General features: G+C 44.7%; 1 protein-coding gene across 2 annotated transcripts; it reads right to left on the bottom strand.

The window, feature by feature from the left end:
* Positions 1–7,898: 7,898 nt before the first annotated feature.
* On the bottom strand, positions 7,899–15,459 carry znf217 (zinc finger protein 217). 2 transcript variants are annotated; one of them, XM_086212542.1, is made up of 5 exons: positions 15,311–15,459; positions 10,492–11,864; positions 10,292–10,399; positions 8,413–9,801; positions 7,899–8,311 (listed from the first exon to the last, which is right to left on the bottom strand). In XM_086212542.1, exons 2-5 carry the CDS (start codon positions 11,807–11,809, stop codon positions 8,199–8,201), a joined length of 2,928 nt encoding a protein of 975 aa, XP_086068668.1. In that variant the 5' UTR covers positions 11,810–11,864; positions 15,311–15,459; the 3' UTR covers positions 7,899–8,198. The 2 variants fall into 2 exon arrangements, with proteins under 2 accessions (XP_086068668.1, XP_086068669.1); XM_086212543.1 differs by lacking the exon at positions 15,311–15,459 and adding an exon at positions 15,173–15,283.
* Between the last annotated feature and the right edge of the window lie 5,166 nt (positions 15,460–20,625).

Here is a 20,625-nt window from a genome sequence, read left to right as displayed (position 1 = left end):
ACATAATTATAATCAGACGTTTGCTAGTTGTAAATTGTTATGACTGCATCTGCAGCTGCACTGCTAATTTAAATGATAGTAACCCCCCCCCCCCCCACACACACACACACACACACACACACTTACACACCTTACTTTTCTCTCTGGTTCATTTCCTCTTCTCTTGGTTCGTCTCTCTGACGTTTCAGGGGAAGGACATGAATAGTCAAGTGTCCGTGTGAAAGATTTTAAAGCTCCTGTGCATCGTCTCACAATAAGCACTCGGAGGGGAACCCCCGCCCGACACCTCTACCTTTAATCAATACTTCTGCAGAATTCTCCGTGCGCGGACTCTCAGTTTGTTTTAAAAAATCGGTGCTGACTGCTGCTCCACCAGGCCGCCCCATTTTAATTTCATTTACCAGCATTGTTTTTCCTAGAAGAATGAACATTACAAATCCTTTTCAAAGGTACGAATTGTAAAAAGTTGGCAGAGTCACAAACGGGACTTCCAGTGAGAGGCCGTGTTCCGGTTTAGTGGCAGTTCCCTTTTTTTTCTATGCAAACGTGTCGAGACTCAGTAAACTTGTTTCTAGTGCTAGGGTTTGGTTCTCAATATGTCATGAAAAACAACAACAAAAAATACACACCGACATCTCCGTATAATTAGCAATAATTAATGTTTTAAAAGAGTTCAGACAAGTATCATACTATAGTTTATTAAATAAGGATATTATGTATACTGTGTTATGGTTTAAGAATATGAATGATAACGATTCTTCAATTAATTTATTAGTGGCAATTGTGAGAACATTGGCTCACAAGTGTTTTGGTTTGTTAAAAGCAACCTACTAGTGAAACAATTTCTACACAAACGGTACACAGCAAACGTTCCTCCTGCTCAAACCAGACGGACGCTAACGACACACTTGAACGCTATTCGATATCGGCGTCATTTTGACCCGCAGCCCTTAGTTTCTGCAGCAGATTCTTACCTTGTTTTTGAACTGGCTTTTTTTCTCTCATTTTTTTATTTATTTATATATCATACGTTAGTTTATATCCATATAACTAATGATTTTATCGTTAAATTTGCACAGCGTGTGCTAAAAACAGAATGTTAGGCTTCCCCCCGAAGCTTACACACTGCACCTTTAATTCTTGGTGCACCATTTACAGGCACTTTGTTGGAACTGATCAAATACATTGGTGTTTCTGTACCGGTTAAAATGCTGAATAGTGTTGGTGTAGCACAAAGCAGGCGTCACAACGGCATCTTGGAGCGATACTGCGATACGGTTCCTTTCTGGTCGCATTTTTATTCAGCGTTTACGGCTCTGTAGTGCCTTGGTGAGGATTCTTAGATGAAGAAACTCTGGAGAAAGCAGTTGCTTGGAGGTGCCATGTCCTACCAATCACTCTGCTCTTCTAAAGGGGCTCCAATGGCACCTGAGGGGGAATCTCATGGCTGTCATCCCAGAAAGCCTGCCGCACTGATGCCTGCTTACCATCTGCTCTCCATATGAGCAAAAAACAGCAATTGTCTCAGAGAAGGCACCTCAATCACACTGTCATTGAACTAATATAGTTTAACACGTTTTTGGGGTATGTTTGGACAAGATCTCAGTAGAACCTGCAATGCTGAGAGTCCCTATTTGGCTCGTGGAGATAACAGTAAATGGCTGTGAGTGCAGGCGGTGTAGGTCGAGCACGTTTGAAATGTATATCATAGCCCTGCCCTGGCTCAGCGTGGACTTGGCATCTGACAGTGAAAAAAGCATAACAGTGGGACCCTGTCAGTGTTACACTTCCTGTAAATAACCCCTCTATGCCTTTGGTTTTATCATTCCCTGCAAAATGATTCCAGGCCCCTCCAGAGTCGACAAGAAATAGCATTATTTTATGGCATGGAAAAAAAAGAAGAGATAAAAAGAAGAGCCAGGGAGAGTAAAAGGGAGATGGGGCTCAAAAAGGTCCTTCAGGGAACGTGGTGTAAATGAAGTTCCAGGAATGACACAGGCGAGCAATGAGGCGTGGATGGAAAATATACGCTGCACATCATCAGATAGAGATGCCAGTGGAAATGGCTTCATTGAAGTGTCAGCCCTCATCCATCAATCAATCATCCGCAAGAAACAATAACGCCGCGGCGATGGGGCAGCTTTTATGGGGCTTACTCATGGGTATCGGAAACAGCACTTAAGTGTAGTTCTGACACTGGGAGAAAAACCGAGGTGAGGCAGTGGGCTTATTTCACATGCAGGTAGAGCAGATAGGATGGGAGGGAGGGAGGGGCTAAGTATACAGTAACCCCCTGACAGGAGAGCACTGGACGGAGGAGGAGGAGGAACTTCATCTCCACAACACCAGCAGGTTTCATTACTTTGAACAGCCACTGTGTACAGCAAGCCTTACATTAGTTTTTCAGAATTACGGTACATGTTGTGTCTTTACATTTATTGAAACTGAGATGAAATATTTTCCTGCAGGCCGGGAACAAAAGGCCCAGTGGTGGTTTGAGCAATTACAATTACCACGCTAACACGCAGGTACATTTACTCCGTTCATGTTCATACTGCTTGTACTTTTACTAACTGGCACCCAGCAAGGTGCATCTCAGACTTGGTGTGTGCTTTGCTGGTGCAAAGGCAAGGCTTCAGCGGCATCCTGGGTTCTCCTCACGTGGCTGATTGGTTCTGTGCACAGGCACACTTGTCCCCAAAGCTCAAAATGTTCCGCTGTGTTTCAAAATGTAGTGAGTCTCACCGGCATGTGCATAAAATACTTGAACCGGTTGAAAAAAAGGGTGTTAAGTTTGAATGAAAAAGTAATTGTTCTGGTGTCTTTTCCCTCAATTAGAAAAGGACCGACGATGTTGACAGCGAGGATGTTGATGCTACCATGATAAACCCAATATTTGTAATAAGGCACCGCTGTGAATGTTTGTGAGTATGACGAGTATAATCTTTAGTCATGACTAAAACTTTACTCTGTAGCATGTAAGCGCGACACCCTGTCGACCTCAGAAGAACCAGCAGAGGGTGGACATGAGAGGTGAAAACAACCTTTAGTTGTGACAGGTGCCCCCTAGTGGCCATTTGTAATTATGGCTACCTGAAAGTAGCAAGTCACGTGATATAATGAGTGTTAAACGCTGTTTTGTGGCTGTCTTTGAAAAGCTACTTTAAGGAGCACTGTGCAGTTGCAGTAGAGGCGCTGCAGTTGGCGTCCTGTCACCGCGGCGCTCGTTTGAACACAGATCCTGATCCTTTCCTAAAACAAACCGCGTGTTTTTCTATCCAACCAGACTGTGCTAACAAATGGTCCATACACGTCTGCATGGGTTGAGGGATGTGTTAAACAAAAAAGAGAGAGAGAGAATGTGAATGTTATATTTCATAAGAAAAACAACAATCAAATTGTCAATAGTGAGATTACTTCAGTCCTTATAAATGCAGTCAAGGAAATAATAGTTGTGATTTACCCTGATAGCGAAGCTGTGAGAATTTCGGAGACACTTCATCTTGTGTATCTGGGAAAAGACGCTTTGCAGATGCAGTGGACTTTGGACTGAGCAGGTCTTTTTATATGTTCCTGCAGATCTGGAATCAGTAAACAGGTGGTTGGTTTTTATGTCATATGCAATAGGCCAATAAATACCCGCTAAAACTGTATTTATCCACAAATTACCTTAAGAGACTGCAGGCACTGAAAGTAGGGCAAAACACATTGTACAAGGTTATAGGATCAGCACTCTTGCAACATAAAAGAACACCAAAAAAAAAAAGCTAAATGGTCCAACAGTCGGTTTTGCTGTATATGGGTCTTTTGAATTCCCCAAACCAAGTCTCTTGATGGCTTCTCGGCATCATGAAACATGACACGTCATCCATTATTCTGTACATGTGCCTTGCTATCTCGGCTAGCTCCATATGGCCCCTGTTGTCTCCAGACACCCAAATCCCTTTCCCCGGGCCGGGAACTGTTTTTGTGGGAACCATTACATTGCTCCTCTTCCTCAGAGGAATGGGGTGACGATGATGAGCAATCACAGCCAGAGCAGACTTTCTGCCTCAAATTCTGACAGGATATTCAACAATTGACCGTCTCTGGCTTTGTTGGCCCAATTGCTAATTCATGCAAGTTGACAATCTGGAGGCAACAATTATGAGTGATGAAAGGACTGAAAATAAGAGGAGAGAGCACTTAAGGGGAGGAAGAAAAGCACAAAGTTTACTTTACAAAGGAGGAGATGTGATCGTCATACCAGAGAGAGAAGAGGGCGGAACTGCTTAACACACCCTCAGTCACAGATGAAAATATCCACAACTCTTGAACAGAACCTCTTCTAAACACTCTGAACAGATGAGTGCATGGCAATGCAAGCATAAAATGCCATTTGTGTATTGAGTTGTGCACTCAGATAGCTGAACCCTTATCACACAGAAGCTAATGTGATGAAAGAGACTTGATAAGGAGCTGTGAAGACCTCAGGTGTTTCAGGCCAAAGAATAGGAGGTTAAAAACAAGGGATTTCACCTCAGATGGATGGACTTCCTGGGTCTGAGGAGAAACAGATTGTTCTCATCATCTTGATGATCATTAATATTGCCAGCAAAGAGAAAGAACATGCTGCATGTTGGAGCTATTAACTCGATACACCCTCCACCACATTGCTGTATCAAATTTTTAAAATGGTATTTAGGCTTTTATACCATCACACAATTATCTAAAATGCAGCTTAATGAAAGAAAGGCCCCAAAGTGAAATTTGTCTCCAGATATAGAAACGTAAGGATTATTTGTTTCTGGCGGGGCCTAAATTAGAGAGAAAAGGATCAAACATAGGTAAGATTGGAAGCAGTATCTCGCCTGTTTACGAGGCTTCTGACAAACCCCTCGAAGCTCTCGACGACACGGAGACGCAGAGGAACGGGACGCATGTCATAAGCTGTTGTCGACTTGCATTCTCTGCCACGTGTTTGCACTAAGTTCGCCACAGTGTGGGGGGACTATGAGGGTGATGCTAAGTGAAATGCTCATTTTGCGTTTGTGATTACCAAGGCCCATGGGCAATATGCACTAATGTGAGCTAATGCAATAGATTACACAGTGCTGGCCCAGGGGAACAGACAGCAAACAGATGTGGTCTACTCAAAAGGGGGAGAGGGGGGGGGGGAGAAGGGGGGGGAAAAAAGTTGAAAGTGTTCAATGTGCTGAAGATTGTCCCTTGTAATTTGTTGTTTACAGAATGCTCAGTCATGATAGGTTAAGTCAAAGCCTTTTATAGATGCGGGGGAGGTCAACCATCGTGTGCTCGGGAGTCGCAGATGGAGGGGCTGTTTGCGGCGTTCTGGAGCTCAGCTGCGCTGCTTGGTTTAGAACAGGCAAAGTCACGGCAGGTCACCTGACGAGCAGCACCTGTGTGACATCTCAGATCAGGGTGTGGCCGCGTGTGCCACACGCTCATGCTGGGAGTTTCTAACAGCAGGGCAGCAATGTGAGGGGAGATTAGACGTACGGCGGTGAACGCCAACTGAATATCGAGGTTGGAAGAGAAACTGCACCTCTGTATTTTGTCCTGTAAACTTCTGGTACTTGGCTTTCTTTGAATGTGCTGTTTAGTCTCGACGTTTTTTTGTTTTGGTTTTTTATTGATGGTCTGCTGGTCAGACTAAACATGGTAGAGCTTCCAAACCAGACTCAGATCTAGAGCTTGTAAATACTGCCCTCTAGTTGCCAACCTGAGTTGTTGCTGGGGAACAGAGAGCTTATTCTTCAGGCCTCACGTCTCAACAGGGTGTCACCAGGTATCCCGGATTTTAAAAACTTTACAGGATGGCAAAACGGATTTGGATAAACAAAATTTTCCCTTTCAAGCAGGTAATAGGACGACGGATGTTGGACATTTTTCCAACAGTGCAGAGTTTATAAGAAAGGACAATATTGGTATCTGGGTAACGGGACTTCAACTCAACATTCCACTTAACAAGTATTTTACACACTTTATACTGCCCTAGTAGTTCCCTGACCAACTCTGTCCTGTAAGTGTGCTGATACATTACATTGCCATATGAACTGGCACCCAGTTGTTTCTGCATATCAGATTTCTAAATGTTTTCACTCAAATGCCCAGCACGCGCTGACAGAAACACACTTTTCATTTACAGGTGAAAGATTTGGCAAAAAAAACCCAAAACAAAAACCCAAAGAAGTTTCAATATGATGATTTTGACAGATGTTGTGACTGCGCTACAATTGGCCACATCAGAATCATCACTCTTACTGTGTCACTCACTTTTTAAGTTGAAAATCACATCGAAATGATGGTGGGATTTTCGCAGGCATCTAAACCGCAACCACAAGAATTTGGATGAAACGATCAGGCCATCTTTATCGTGACATCCTTCAACAGCCTGCTGGCTTCGGGAGTGGGAGTGTGTGTGTGTGTGTGTGTGTGTGTGCGTGCGGGGGGGGGGGGGGGTGACGTGGTGTGGACTTTGACAAAGATCGATGGAGTTCTCCAATTACAGCTTCATAAATTCAAATTTGAGACCACTGAAGGCCAAATATTTGTAGTATTGAATCTGAAGTCACAAACTGCTTCAATGTGAAATCCTGAAAACCTCATCTAAGAGGACCCGGGCTGCCGGGACCTGGAAGAACCTGCCCCTTAGTCAGCGGCAGCCTCATCCAGGTGGAAGGTTCTGATTGGCCGCATCGCCACCAGTAAACTTCAAGACAAAAACACCACGGAGCTCTTCGCCTCTCACTTTATTATTGAAATGTGTCATACAGATCTCAAACAATATTTTCATTTTACATAACATGTAATGAGAATACCAAACAAGAAAAGCAACAAAACAAAAATAATTTAACCCACGCCTTTCAAAGTGGCAAAAATACTAAATTACACAAGAGACTAAATAGCTTGTAAATATGAGTTAACCTGAGACTTCTTATTCACAGTGTACAATTAATTAAGCTATCGTTTATCGTAGCTGCTGCTGCTTTTCTTTTCTCTCCAAACCACGCAGGCGCACGGCGTCTGGAGGGCCACTCGACTGCTGCCGCTTGAAACAACGCAACACTTTCAAGAGTTTCGTAGTAAAGTTGAACCCCTGAAAAGTGACTAAATGTGCAGAAGACAAACAACACAAACAGAACTCCATGAAATTCGATTTTACAGCCGACGGATTTCAGATGATAGCCACTGCCATTTCTAAAGGACAAATAATAAAGCCAGAGTGTGTTAATAATGGGACTCTTATGGAAAAAAAATTCACGACTCAAAATTGTGTTACGCTGAATAACAGGTCGATAAGTTCGAGTCCATGCGGTGCCTGAAAGGACTTGCGTGTCCCACCGACGTACTCTCTCATACAACTCCAAACATCTGTCCTCCGGCCAACAGGTAGCAACGACTCCGCTGACACGATGAGCTTCAGCAGCTTTACAACAATAACGCAGCCCCCAGAGGACAACATGATGTCAGCCACTTCAAAACTAAAGAGAAGGAAGGTGGTCTGTGTGTGAACCGCTGGGCTGAATCCCCCCACCCCCACCCCACCCCCCCCTCACCCCTCACCCCTCAGTGCTTTGGAAAAGGAAAACATAGACCAGTGCTCCACGGCTGCCTGAGCATTCACAGTAAATGAAGCAGCAGCAGTGTTTCGCACAAATTCTGTTAGTTATGTCCTCACTTAATTCAACTTTTATGGACTGAAAGCTAACAATTTTTACAGTTGCGTCATAAACGCCCTCAGCATCTGAGCTTTAGTGTGGGTCAAATTTGAGCGGAAAGACAGATCAGTGCACACCAGTGGAACATTTTTTAAAGACAGATGATCTGCGTTTTTGTTTTTTTCCATTCAGAGAAAGAAAATATACACCAAAAGCCCTGAAATATAAATGATAGACAATTCTTCTATTAAAAAAAAAAAAAAACAACAACAAAAAAAAAACAGGGGGAGAGCATAGATACGACTTCGGCACAAATCCACTCTCTCCTTTCATTAAACTTTTCCCAGAAGTTCTCCAAAATAAGGTAGCAGCACAGTTCAAGTCAAGAGATGTAAAAAAAAAAAAAAAAAAAAATTATCTTATCAAGTACCAGGTAAACATTTTCATAGATTTTGAGTTTGTAGGGTTTAAAAATCAAAAAGAAACCCTACATGATGTACTTTCAAAACTGTTTTCAAGCTTTTACCTCGGTGCCACTTAGGTAGTTTTATCAGAGGTCCCATATCGTTGATTAGTGAATGGGCCTGGGGGGTCTCTCCTCTGCAGGGTGGGCAAAGGCGGTAAGTGTTGGTACAGCAGAGTTCTGCCCCCTGAGGAAAAACATCTTTTCATGTTAAATCCTGACCGCCGACACAAAGAAGCCTAGTTTGAATTGTGACACTTTCGACCCCGAGCCCGCTGGCCTACGTACCTGCTCTTGGGTTGCCCAGCCCACCGTGACTCGTGTTTGCCGGTGTGCTGTGATAGAACGCCGCCAGGTCGTTGGGTGTGTAGGAGCACAGGAGGTTCCTCATGCTCCACTCAGAGTCCAAACCTCCTCCGATAGCTGCAGACGTGGTCTTCGAAGGCCCCAGAGCCTCAGAGAGCGTGGGTGGACACAACCCCTGTGATGGGGTTTTCATACTCCTCCCTGAGATGAGCAGCCTGTTGGTTCCCTCCCCGGCTGGCGCTCTAAAGCCAGCCACCTCACTGGCGTCAGCTTCCCTCCCTCCAGACAGAGAGTATTTTAACCTCTTGCTGGAAGGTTCGCCAAAATCCATCTGAGGGAGGTTCCCAAATCGGGTGGACAGACACAGCCTGGCAGCGTCTGAGGGCCAGATGACGCCACTCCTCGCAGGGTAACACCTCTCTCCGATCCCCACTCTGTCCACAGGGGCCGGTCTGTCCATGACATACTTGCTGCCCGGGGTGGATTTCCTCATGAGCTCCGTGTACCTCGAGGACTCCTGACCGGCGTGTGAATCACTGCTCTGTCTATGACGCGGGCCTTCGTGGACATCAGGTGGCGGCGCACGGCTAGGGGACCGCTGTTTAGGACCGTGAGGTGGGTTAGCTGGAGTCTTTTCTTGGGGTTTTGAAGGTTGAGGGGTCGGAGACTTTGTCCGACGAGGGTGGCGCCGGTCAATCATTGGAAGAGGAGAGACATCTTTTCCATCAAGCGCAGGGGGGCAGCCGGTGAAGCGTTTCTGCCTCCAACCGCCCGTGTACCCATTCTTTTTGGAACTGTCTGATTTGTCTTTATGAGTCAGCCGTTTGTGCATAATCAGAACCTCTGGATAGACGGTTTTATACGCACAGAATGAGCAGGCAGTTGGAATTAATGCGTTTCTGGGTTCTGCACTGGCACGGATGGACAGAGACACTTTTAAGGACAAATTTAATGGGGCCTCAGAGTTCTCTTCTTTTATCTCCTTCTCCATCTTCAGGTTAACAGGTACAGGGCACTTTATGGGCACATTGTCAGTCGGGGAGTAAGCAGACGTGGCGATTAATTTCTCATACTCAGTGTTCATCTGGACGAGTGGTTTGTTGAGCTCACTATCTTTGCTATCTAATCTGTCTTCAGCTGGTCCATTGGCGCACAGTGTGGGTCGAGGAACCCAGAGTTTGAAACTATTCTGGATTTGATTCTCATTGTCGTTCCCATGTTTCCTGTCAGTTGGAGACGGCGTGGAAGCCGCCGGTCTGACGGGGATCTCCATGTAGGGTTTGTCCTTGTGACGGCGATCCAGGTGATATTTCAGGGAGGTCTTCTGGGCTGCAGCATAGTCGCAGTAGGCACACTTGTAGGGTTTTTCACCTGAAACACAGAGCGAGGCGAGCGACACACCACATGATTAGACCACTGCGTATGGTGATAGTTTTCATGCAAAAAAAAAAAGGTGCATTTTGTCTTTTAAGTCACTAATTTTTTTTTTGTCTTGAGCTCACAAAAACACCTCTTCCTCCTGCATCCTCTTTCATTGTCAATTCAGCATGCAGCAAGAGCCAGCCATGTATATGAAGCTTGAAGCTAACGGCAAAAACAACAAAGCCGCCCCACAAATCTCTCTTCACCCACTGTCGAGAGCATCGGCAGACACAATCCAGGTCTCCCTTCTCCAGCCACACGCTCACTTATCCACAAACATGTCAATGCCAGCAAAAAAACTGCCTTCTACAGTCACGAAGAAGTGATGAGGGAAGAGGAAAAAAAATGTCTCAACTCGATGCAAAGATACTTTTTTTGTGGGTGAGCTACTACTTTAAATTAGAAAATAGGTTCATGAATAAATAATTGGAAAATATACCTGTGTGAGTTCTCAGGTGAACAGTGAGGTAGTAGCTCGAGCGGAAGGACTTGCCACAGTAGCTGCATCCTTTAGATCTGACTTTTGATCGATCTAAACCATCTTCACCTGGAAGACCAAAAAAAAAAAGTCAACGAGGTAAATGAATTTGTCTCAGGCCATGACGAACCTCCCGGTGGAGGCGATGTGAGTGAATGTACCTGTACTGAAGGTTTCCATCATTGCCGTGTCCTCAAACCCCTCCTCGGGGCCCTCCTCCGCGTGGTCCACCGAGCTCGGCCTCGACAGCTTCCCATCGACAGAGGAAGTCGGGCTCTCCTCTCCAACTCTCTCGCGCTTGTGCACCCTGGAGTGGAGCACTAACTGGTGGTAGGTTCTGAAAGTTCTGTTGCAGTCCTCACAAGTGGTTGGCCTCTCTTTATTTTTTTGCATTAGAGACCGGCGCAGTGGTCTCGCTTCTGGGTTGTCTGGCGCTGCAGCCTGCTGCTGAGATCGGAGCTCTCTCCCCGTAACCTCTTTTACAGCTTTGTCTCCTTGACCCTCAGACCAGATATTATTCAGCTCCTCCTTATCAGAGCCACAGTCTTCGTTATCTGTGCTGGCCTCTTGGCCCACATCTTTCGTATTCGTCGGGCCGACTGCTACCTTGCCCTTCGTAGCAAGCTGCCAGGCCTGGTATGTGTTGTAAGGGTCAAGCTGAGGAATCCACTTTGATGATCTCTCAGGCTGCACACTCTTTCCACTAGAACAAGGCAGAAGATTGAGACCGTGAAGAAATGTCTGTTTGGTTAAAGTGCCATCCATGTTCTCTGTCTCTCCATCGTTGCCAGGTTCCACTTCTCGATTATGTACTTTACTATGTTCTACTAAGCTTTCCTGGTCAGGGAAGAAAAACCCACAAACCATGCACATTTTGTAAGCAGTGACCACAGGCTCTGAAACAGGGTCTTGGACTACCCCGTTGACGGTGGCTGGGGTTTCTAGCTCCTGCTGGGCCTTGCTCTTCACTCCTGGCTTCACATGCATCTTCATGTGGTTCTTGAGAAACCACGGTTCTCTGAAGCGCCGTCCACAGACATTACAGCAGTAGGTGAAGTAGTCCTTGTGCTTCCTCAAGTGGGTTTCCAGCTCGCCGGCGTCTTGCAATACCTGGCCACACACAATACAGCTGTGGACCTCCTCTTTTTCAGTCGGGAGGCTGCTGGGTTTGGGTCGGGTTCTATCTCCCGGGATCCTGAATTCGGCTTCCACTCTGAGCACAGCTGGCTCAGAGAAAGTGGTGGGGTGCTGCGTTAACACGTGGGGTCCCAACTCATCCGGATAAGAGAAAGTCTGATCACAGAACATACAGGAGAGTGGAATGTTCCCTTCAGACTGCAGCGCAGCCTTGCCTGGGAAGGTGGTGTGGGGGGTCATGCTGGAGCCGGGTCCCGGGGTGCTGGCGCTGCTACTGGTCAGGCTGTCTTGGGCAGGTCCGTCTGGACTCTCCACAAACGGCAGCAGGGAGTGAGTCGGCATGGTCCTCTGAAGGTGGAGCAGCAACGCTCAACGCACTCTCCAGATGAGTGGGAACCTGCCAACAAGAAGAAAAATGAGTTTCTAATTTAACAGCATCGCGTGGCCACAAGCTGACTTCAACAAAATCAGTTCAAACAGAATTGACTTCCCGTAAACTGAAACAGGAAATGTATCTTTTTAGCAATCAACTGCACAGGCGACTCATTTCCTCTATTTTCAGGGACCTTTTATTTTTTTTGTTGTTGTTTTTTTGTTTTGTTTTTTTTGAGCGGTCAGGATTTAACATCCTTTAAAAAAAGTACTGTCACAAACAGACAAGCGACAAATTAGAGGAAAAACCGACAGCCTCCAGTACAGCTTCAGTGCATCTAGAAGGATTCAACAAGTTTCTGGAGCTCTACAGGAGGAGTGAGTGAACACTCTTGGGAGGGGGGGGGGGGGGGGGGCAACAAAAACCAACAATTCCCTTATTTGGTGTTTGGATCATGTGACAGAGGGCTGCCTTTACACATCTACAGATTCTCCCATAAGTGTTGGAGGCCATCGTAGCACGCGTATCATTTCCTCTTGCACCTCCATTGTTGTTGGCATCTTAAAGTAGTCAAAGCCTCAATAATTAAGTGAAAGTAAAGAATTCAGTTTCAGTGTGTTAAAGGATGTGAATCATATACGATGACCTTTGCCCTCTTAATTCAGCTGTTGGCCAAACGTTAGTCAGCGTTCTCCAGAACGCCAAATAAGGAAATCAGTGAAAGGAAAAGAAAAGTAATCATCCCTCCGAGTCTTGATAGCTGTTCCTCTCTGCAGCATTCACACAGCTGAGGCTCTTCGTTCTCAAACTTCCTGGCGCGTTTCATGTTGGTTTTCCTTCTTAGCGTCACTTATCGACCCATCTGAAGGTGCTACTACACAGAAACCACAGCAAAGTTGTCCTACATTTCACAAAAGGAAAGTAACGTGGTACCCGACCCAGCTATGGCCTAGTATAAGACCAGAAACTGTAGAATTCTCACTGCCCCTCAAGTCGCGTCCACAATAACATTTCTGCTATTATTTTCTTGATCTGATCAGGAAACAGGAGACACGCGTCTCGAAAAAGAAAAACATTAAAAAAAAACATTACATTCGTGGACGAATGTGTTTGAAGAGTGTTAATCTGTTGCAGTGGAAGGTCTCGCACTCGAGCCGTCACTGAAACCTAAATTCAAATCAACAAATGCTCCTAAGTGAGCTGCAGGACTGCAGCAGTTGGATCAGCTCAAGGGTGGAGGAACTGGACCGGCAAGTTAGAAAGACCACGCAAGTGGAGGCGAATACAGAGGAAAACAAAAAAGGAGCAGCCGCGCTCTGCCACTTCGACAGGTATTTTTGTGCATCGGCTGCTGGCGGGGAGACAAGTACTATTAACCAAAAAATAATTAAAAAAAAAAAAATCAAACATCAACTATGTGTGTGTTATCCGTCTTTGGAAGCTGCGGCTTCAGGTTCTGGGAAACGGCTCATTTTCATTGAAGTTTTTTTTAAACATTTTTCTGGGGGGGGGATTGATTAGTCGTGAAAGTGAAGAGGCTGACTGAGCACGACCCAGCGACACAGAGCTGCTGTATGATGCTGCATCGCTTTTGTCTATACGAAGCAAGTAAGAAGGAACGAAAACGGAGAACTGAGACTTCAGGGACTTCGGGAACCTCCGACCCGCTCGACTCCTTTCACTAATGCCGCCGTGTTTTATCGACGGTTTCTCCTTGCAGGACGGCGCCGTCAAACGTCTCCGCCATTGAAAAAAGGCAAAGACGAGGAGCGATGTCATTTATTTTAACGTTTCCAGAGATAATAAACGCCTGAAAAAGCTGTGGACAGGTTCAGTTACATTTATACCCTCTGACATGTCCGTTTACACCTGAAAAAAATCGGACTAAAATCATCAAAAACTACTCAGTTTGATACAGCACACACCAGGGCTGCACGACTAATCAATGTCAGCACAGGCCATGATAAAAGTGCTGAAAACAATGCTAGTAGTGCTTTGATTAGTACTCAACAAATACTACAGAAACAGCAGTTGGGGCTTTTTTGTGATTGCTAATCATTTAAACGATTCAGAGGAACACCATTTTGACGACTGTATTGTAAAAATGTTCACTTGACTCTGGTTTATGTTTGAATTTTAGTGACACACGGACTTCTGTGGACAACCAGTGTCGTAGTCTCATGATTGGCTCATTATATTGCAAACTGCCATCATTAAGAGTAACTGTACTGCGACTCCTTCAACGAATACACTAATACGCACCTGTATTCATGTAAATAAATGATAATTAAAACTTGTAAAACTACATCTTCTGACCTCTCTCTAATTTCTGGATTTAATTACTTTTACAGATCTTGGGATTAAAAGAAAAAGTTTTTCAAAAATCATGTGACCTTCATCTTTTTTTTTTTTTACACACACACACACACACACACACACACACACACACACACACACACACTAAAAACAGATCAGGAACCAATAAGGGAATGGACAAAGAATTAAAGCAGATTAAATAAGGGCAGCCATGATAAATGTATCAAATCAACACTCACATCAATAAACCCACAGTGACAACAACGGGGAGTGTCACTCTAAAGTTCTGGGAAATCCCAACTGCCAGTGAAGGGAACCTCCTCCTCCTCCTCAGTGATAGGGGTGTTGATGCAGGTACCGAATTAATACCGATAATTAATGAGTTTATTAAAAAGGTTAGACTCTCCCAGGTGAGCACACACACTCACATTTGTCCTCAAGCACCCAGAGATTGTTGTGTGTGTGTGTGTGTGTCTAAAGCAGCACATGCATGCTTTGTGTGGAAGCAGCCACCTTGTAATTCGAGGACGACTCAAACACAACTTTTAACGTGTACGCGGGGTCGCGAGCTGCGATTTGTTTGTTTGTTTGTTTACATATTTGTTTGTTTGTTTAAACAACACGAGCTCAAGCAGACCAGAACCCGGCTGGGTTCTCCGTTCATTGGACTGAAGAGCTATTACGGTTCTATACGCGCTTCATAAGAGGAACCCAGAACACTTTCAATCAGTTTCGCGTCGCCTGGTTTGATTCACAAGGTTGAGCTAAAAAAAAAAAAAAAAAACTAAAAAAAAAAAACTTTTTTAGCAACAAAAAAAAAACCGAGCCCGTCGTGACATCACCAAGCAAACGTTGTGGTCGCTAATTGGTTAGTTTAACGCCAGTTTTCGGACCAGTTACCGTCAACAACGAGTCGCTGGTGATCAACAGCCACCGACGCCGCTTTTCCGTTGTCTTCGAGAAACAACCCCCCCCCCCCTCCAAAAAAACGGTAGAAACTCACCAACAATACCTACCAAGTACGGAGAGTTTCCGGCATAATAACGCGACTGATAGTGATAACGAGCGACAGGATTTAGTTGTGGGGCTGCTTCTTCATTTCCCAGCGTCGCTGCTGGTGCTACTGGTGCTACTGGTGGAGGAGCTCGACTCACCTATTCAAGGGTTTGAATGTAGGGAATCATATTTGTTGGACTTGTCGAGTCAATCCTCCTCACTGTTGCAGCTGTTGAGCTCTTGGGACTGGCTGGGCTCGCTGGGCGCGCGCTCGCTCGCCCCCTCCCTCCTCTTACGAGGGGTGAAGATGGGGCGCGTGCACGGGGGGGGGGGGGGACACACATTAACAACCCCCCCCCACACACACACATACACACACACACACACACACACCACCCCCAAACAGTCACATGGTCATGAATAACAGAAAATGATTAGCACGGATAACACGTGATTATGTTTTTTTTTTAAACTCCAATAAATTTTAAACGTTATGTTGCTTCTTTTTTTTTTTAAAATGTTATTCATTATTTATTCTACTCATCAATACAGGGACTGCTTATATTTGTGTTCTTTTTGAACCACTTTAGCCACCATTGTTCATTTTCAACGGCTACAAAAGACAAAATATAACGCAATCTTTTTTTTTTCTAAAAAAAGTATGTTGAAGCAGAGCGTACTTAGACATGAAATACTACCAATACACAAGTATTTAAACACACTTGATTGTCTTTTAACCATTTTTTAAAATTAATTATGAATGAACAGAGTCCCTAAGTGTTGGCAGGCTGTTCCATGGCTGAGCTGCTCTCACTGAAAACTCTACAAAACTTAAAGTGGAACATAGTTTTATAGTTTAAGCTGATATGATTGCTTTTTTTTGTGTGTGTGTTTTTTTTTTTTTTGGATGCTTCTGTTTGAATGTGTCTAATCATCCACACAGTCACTTCAGTTTGCTGCCCTGAACCCTGAACCTACCTACAAGTGCTGCCCTTCTTCTTCCACGCTCCCATGCATCAGCTACCATGTGGAGGTGGGGGAGGGGAGCCTCAAACTTTTCACAGTTACATGAGGTTTTTGGTTTTTTTGGGGTTGTTTTTTTTTTTTTTTTTGCAGAAGCAGGTTGGTTGAGTCATGACAAATGTCAGGTTTCCTCCTAGTTGACGCTTGAAAACGCGCCAAAGCAGTCAAAAGCAGGTCAGTTTTTTTTTTGTTTTGTTTTGTTTTTTTCAATCCCAGTTTCACGTCTTGTGGTTTTGATGAGAGCGTAACAGGAGTCGATGTTTTGTTTGAATACTAAAGAGATCAAACCGTCTTGTGCTCCTGCGGCTCATGTTTTAAGGGTGTTTACAGCCAAGAGAAACTCGGGCACTAAGTGACTCGCCTTGTTGAGAGTTTTACCTCGATTTCTGTGGGGTGAAGACTCCCAGCTACTGTATAAACAGATGAAAGCAGCCCCTCCTCCACCCTTGAAGCAGCACCACCAGGCAGCTGAGAGCCACACATGAGACAATCAGTGCAAATACACTTGGGCGTACACTCGTCTGACACGCGCCGAGGGGCCGGAGTGTCTCAGGATCGGGCCGGCGTGGGAGAAGAATGAAGGGAGACTCACTTTCCAAACTCTCTTCGCGGCCAAAGTTGTGAAGGACAAATCAAACTAATTACTTCACTTCTTCTTCTGCTTCTTTTTTGTTGTTGTTGTTTTTAACAACAAAAAAAAAAGCAGATCTGCAGGTTTGACAAGGCGGCGTCATCAGAACGCAACGATGAACGTGGACTCCATGAAACCCACGAATAAACACGTCAAAGTGTTACGTTAAACCACAGTCAACGTTTTTATCCTGTCAAAGTTCAGCGAGATCACGAGTGGTAACCAGTTGCTCTACACCAGTACTCCACCAGCGGGTGGAAAGCGAAGTTTTACTTTCAGCGCCACTTGCCTTCATTTGAGTCACAGAGTTTGAAAGTGAAACGATGCCTCCAAAACTCCAGAATCAAGAGAATGTAATCAGATCCAAAATAACCCGCGTGACCTTTAAAGGTCAGCGACCAGGTTGGCGAAGGCTCCCACGCACTGGAAAACACAGAGATCGTGTGTGTTTTTTTACTTTTGATACTTCAACGCATGTCAAATTTTACTGCAGTAGAACTTTGAACACTGAGGTTTTACCAGAGCACTAGTTTAAAAAGTGTGCTCCCTCCAACCGCTGTGCTGTAGAAAGCAATGGTGGAAGTATGACAGTACCCATGTATGTACTAGGTTTGTACTTTTACTCCATCACATTTGTCTGGATAGTCAAAGGTAAAACACGGTAAAAAAAATAGATAAATAATCTGAGCCAAAATATCCTGGACGACCTTTAGAGGTCAGTGGTGTTGAACACGCTGGAGCAGTGGAATACACAAAAATCAGGAGTACTTTTACATAAACTCCACCTTTAATCCGGTGGAATATTGAACGCAGAGTTTTACTATCCTCTACGTTTGTTCACGGACTCCAGCACTTCTTCCACCATTCCCCTCAAATGAAACCGTTTTGTCCCCCCCTCCTGGCCTGTGGCACTTTTTTTGGGGGGTCTTCTTGCTTCACCCTGAGATCCTGTCACACGAACAAGTCTAGTATGTTAATCAAAGGCACCACATGTGACACACGGAGGCCTCCCGCTCATTTCCTATTGTTCTGGGACCACAAAGGCTCCGTGAAAGGCTATCAATCTGGAGCAGCATGATGAAACTAGCCAGGGATGATGCACCGCCAAAGCCCCCCCCCCCCCCCCCCCGCTCTGGAGGTGATATTACAGGTTGTGTGATGGGACAAATATTACTTTAATCAGTTCCATTGCCGTTATTAATTAACAGGCGTCCCCTGGGGTTTTAGTAGCAGCAACAAGTAGGGAAGCCTTGTTTAACTTTAACTGATTTAATTAACAGCCAGGTTGACTTTATGCTAATGGCGTTGCTCTTCCGAAATGATTTTACCTCTGATTGTTTCTTTTGAGAAATATACACATATGAATGTGTGTGTGTGTGTGTGTGTGTGTGTGTGTGTGTGTGTGTGTGTGTGTTTATGTTGAATTCTGATAGAGGCTTATGCGTCTTTAAAAAGCTGAATATTCAGCGGATAAGAATTGGATCAGCAGCCGGGGAGAGAGAGAGAGAGAGACAGAGAGACAGAGAGAGTGATAGACAGACAGAGAGAGAGAGAGAGAGACTGTGCTGCCTTGTTTTTGTCTGAACGTGTCAGGAGCAGCTGACTGCATTGTTCTCCTGCAGATTCACAGCTCGGCTTCTTTCATAATCCTGGTGTCGCTCCTGAAAGACACTGATAATATATAATCTCCTTTCTCACAGTCTGTAATGTTTATTCAGTGCAACCAGCTGTTGTGTTTAGGACACTGTCAGTCTCACACACACACACTCACACACACACACACACACACACACAGACTCACTTTCCTTAAATGCAACTTCCTTGACTTCTGCACATTTGACATATTCTGTTTCTTCTCTGCCCCCCACACCCGCGTCTGGAGGTCTCCAGTCCCCCGGCGTCCCCTCAGAGACGTGCTGGCTCGTTATGAACGTCAGAAACAAAGTGAAAGGAGAGCAGCACTTGTTGATTAAAAAGAATCCAATACAAAGAGAGGGGGGGGAGGGAGAAACGGATCATCGTAAGAAAATTTTGAGTTTTTATTTCAACATAAACTCGACTAAAAACATCTGTTGAACACACGTTAAGATTTCTGTGACGAAATGTAAAATGGACAGTGAGAGTGAGAATTTTACACGTTTTTTTTTTTAAATTAAAACAAGATTAAAGTTGACAATTGAATGGGGGAAAAAGTAACTAATTTAATATCAGCTCATGCCCCATGAACCCGAGGAGACACATGAACGCTCCCAACAGAGAAATCATGCTCAGATTTCATTGAGTACCTAGAATAAAACCCTCAAAAGCTCCCAGGGGTTAAAATAGTTGGTTTTGACGAAGATAAGATGGCAAAGATATATTCTGACTCTTCATCGACCAAAGCCTGGCGTCACGTAACGGAGCGAGTCAGTCCGTCGGAGAAGGTTTGGTTGAGTTTAGTTCAGCTGAATGCAGGATAGCGAGTTTATTTTTTTGCAAACCACAGAGAGTTAAAGATGCGACGATCAACACAAAGGCAGACTCTTGATCAAATATTCTGATATCTTCTTTTCTTTTCTTTTTTTTTTACGTGTTTTTAATGAAGAGAAAAAAAGGAATGTGGATATTAAGAGAAAAAAGAGAACTAATAAGAGCAACAAATGTGAAAAATGCTAAATTTGAAGAAAGAAAGAAAGAAAGAAAGAAAGAAAGAAAGAAAGAAAACCCCCACCAGCGAGCACACACAGACTCATGTAACAGAAGACTTTGGTGTTTGTGATCAGCTTAGTGGGACTGATTGTCATTTAGTCTCTGAGTGGTGTCATCAAAGTCGTAACGCCCTCGCTGGTCTCCTCTCTCACCCCCCCCCCCCCCCCCCCGTCAGGCCTTGACCACGATTCCCCCTAAACTCTCAGTTTTGTCAAACTTCCGTCTCAACAACTTTGCTTCTTTGAATGTATGAAGAGAGACGTCTCATCCGTGCAGCCGATTTGAGGGAGCAGATCTGAACGTCAAAGCCGGTCCCCCCGGCCCGACAGTGCTTAGGTGCCCGTGTGCACCCTGGAACTGGTTTAGCCGTTTACTGTTGTCATCCCTCAAAGACCTCTTATGTTGACGTTGCGAAGCGATGATGAAATGACACAAAAATCCACAGTCTTCTCTCCAACGGCGATCTGAGGCTCCTCTTCTTTTTGAAGCACAAGATGCTCTCTCATTACGACGCCACTGCAGCTCAACACTGCAGACTCTATCCCTGGAAACAAAGATGGAGCTCCGGTTTAGAGAGGCGGCTCGATTTGACCAACAGACGGCTGAGGCCTCACACTAGGCTTCAGATAAAGTTTGTACATTGAGTTCAGCAACAAAGTTCCATTGTTTAAAACATAAAAGGATGTTCTTCTTGTTCCTACAGTGGGATTTTTTTTTTTTTTTTAGCTTCAGTCTTGATAATCTTGTGTGTTTGAAAGGATGCGCTCATCTTTGATGGAAGTGTCATTTCTGTTTTCCTCTACCTGGTCACTGAAAATCTGAGTCGCCCAGCTTGAGATGTGACATCACAAACATTCACAGGACGGAAGTGTAAAGTGCGCCGATGAAACATACCAGCAAAAATCCTGCAAGTGTCCAGGAACCGGAGAACCTCAAGTAAACACAACCCACGTTCCTTTTATTCTCAGTTGAAAACACAAGGTTCTAGGAAAGTCTTCACAATGCTGTGGTTAAAGTCTGGTAAAGGTTTTGGGACAAAACCAAAAAATATAGGATTGTGCAAGAATATTAGCATATTTATATGAATATAGGAACAAGAATATATATGTTTTGGACTTTTTAAAGACAGGA

The sequence above is a fragment of the Aulostomus chinensis genome, chromosome 9 (genome assembly GCF_037954235.1).
Source record: "Aulostomus chinensis isolate RoL2024-O1b breed Wild chromosome 9, RoL_Achi_v1.0, whole genome shotgun sequence".
NCBI classification, from domain to species: Eukaryota; Metazoa; Chordata; class Actinopteri; order Syngnathiformes; family Aulostomidae; genus Aulostomus; species Aulostomus chinensis.
This window is presented reverse-complemented; position numbering and strand designations above follow the sequence as displayed.

Coding starts and splice junctions, on each gene's coding strand:
- znf217 (XM_086212542.1), bottom strand. CDS start 11,809: ATGCCGACTCACTCCCTGCTGCCGTTTGTGGAGAGTCCAGACGGACCT. Junction 10,400..10,491: donor GATGGAAACCTTCAGTACAG/GTACATTCACTC, acceptor TTGGTCTTCCAG/GTGAAGATGGTTTAGATCGA. Junction 8,312..8,412: donor GCTGGGCAACCCAAGAGCAG/GTACGTAGGCCA, acceptor GTTTTTCCTCAG/GGGGCAGAACTCTGCTGTAC.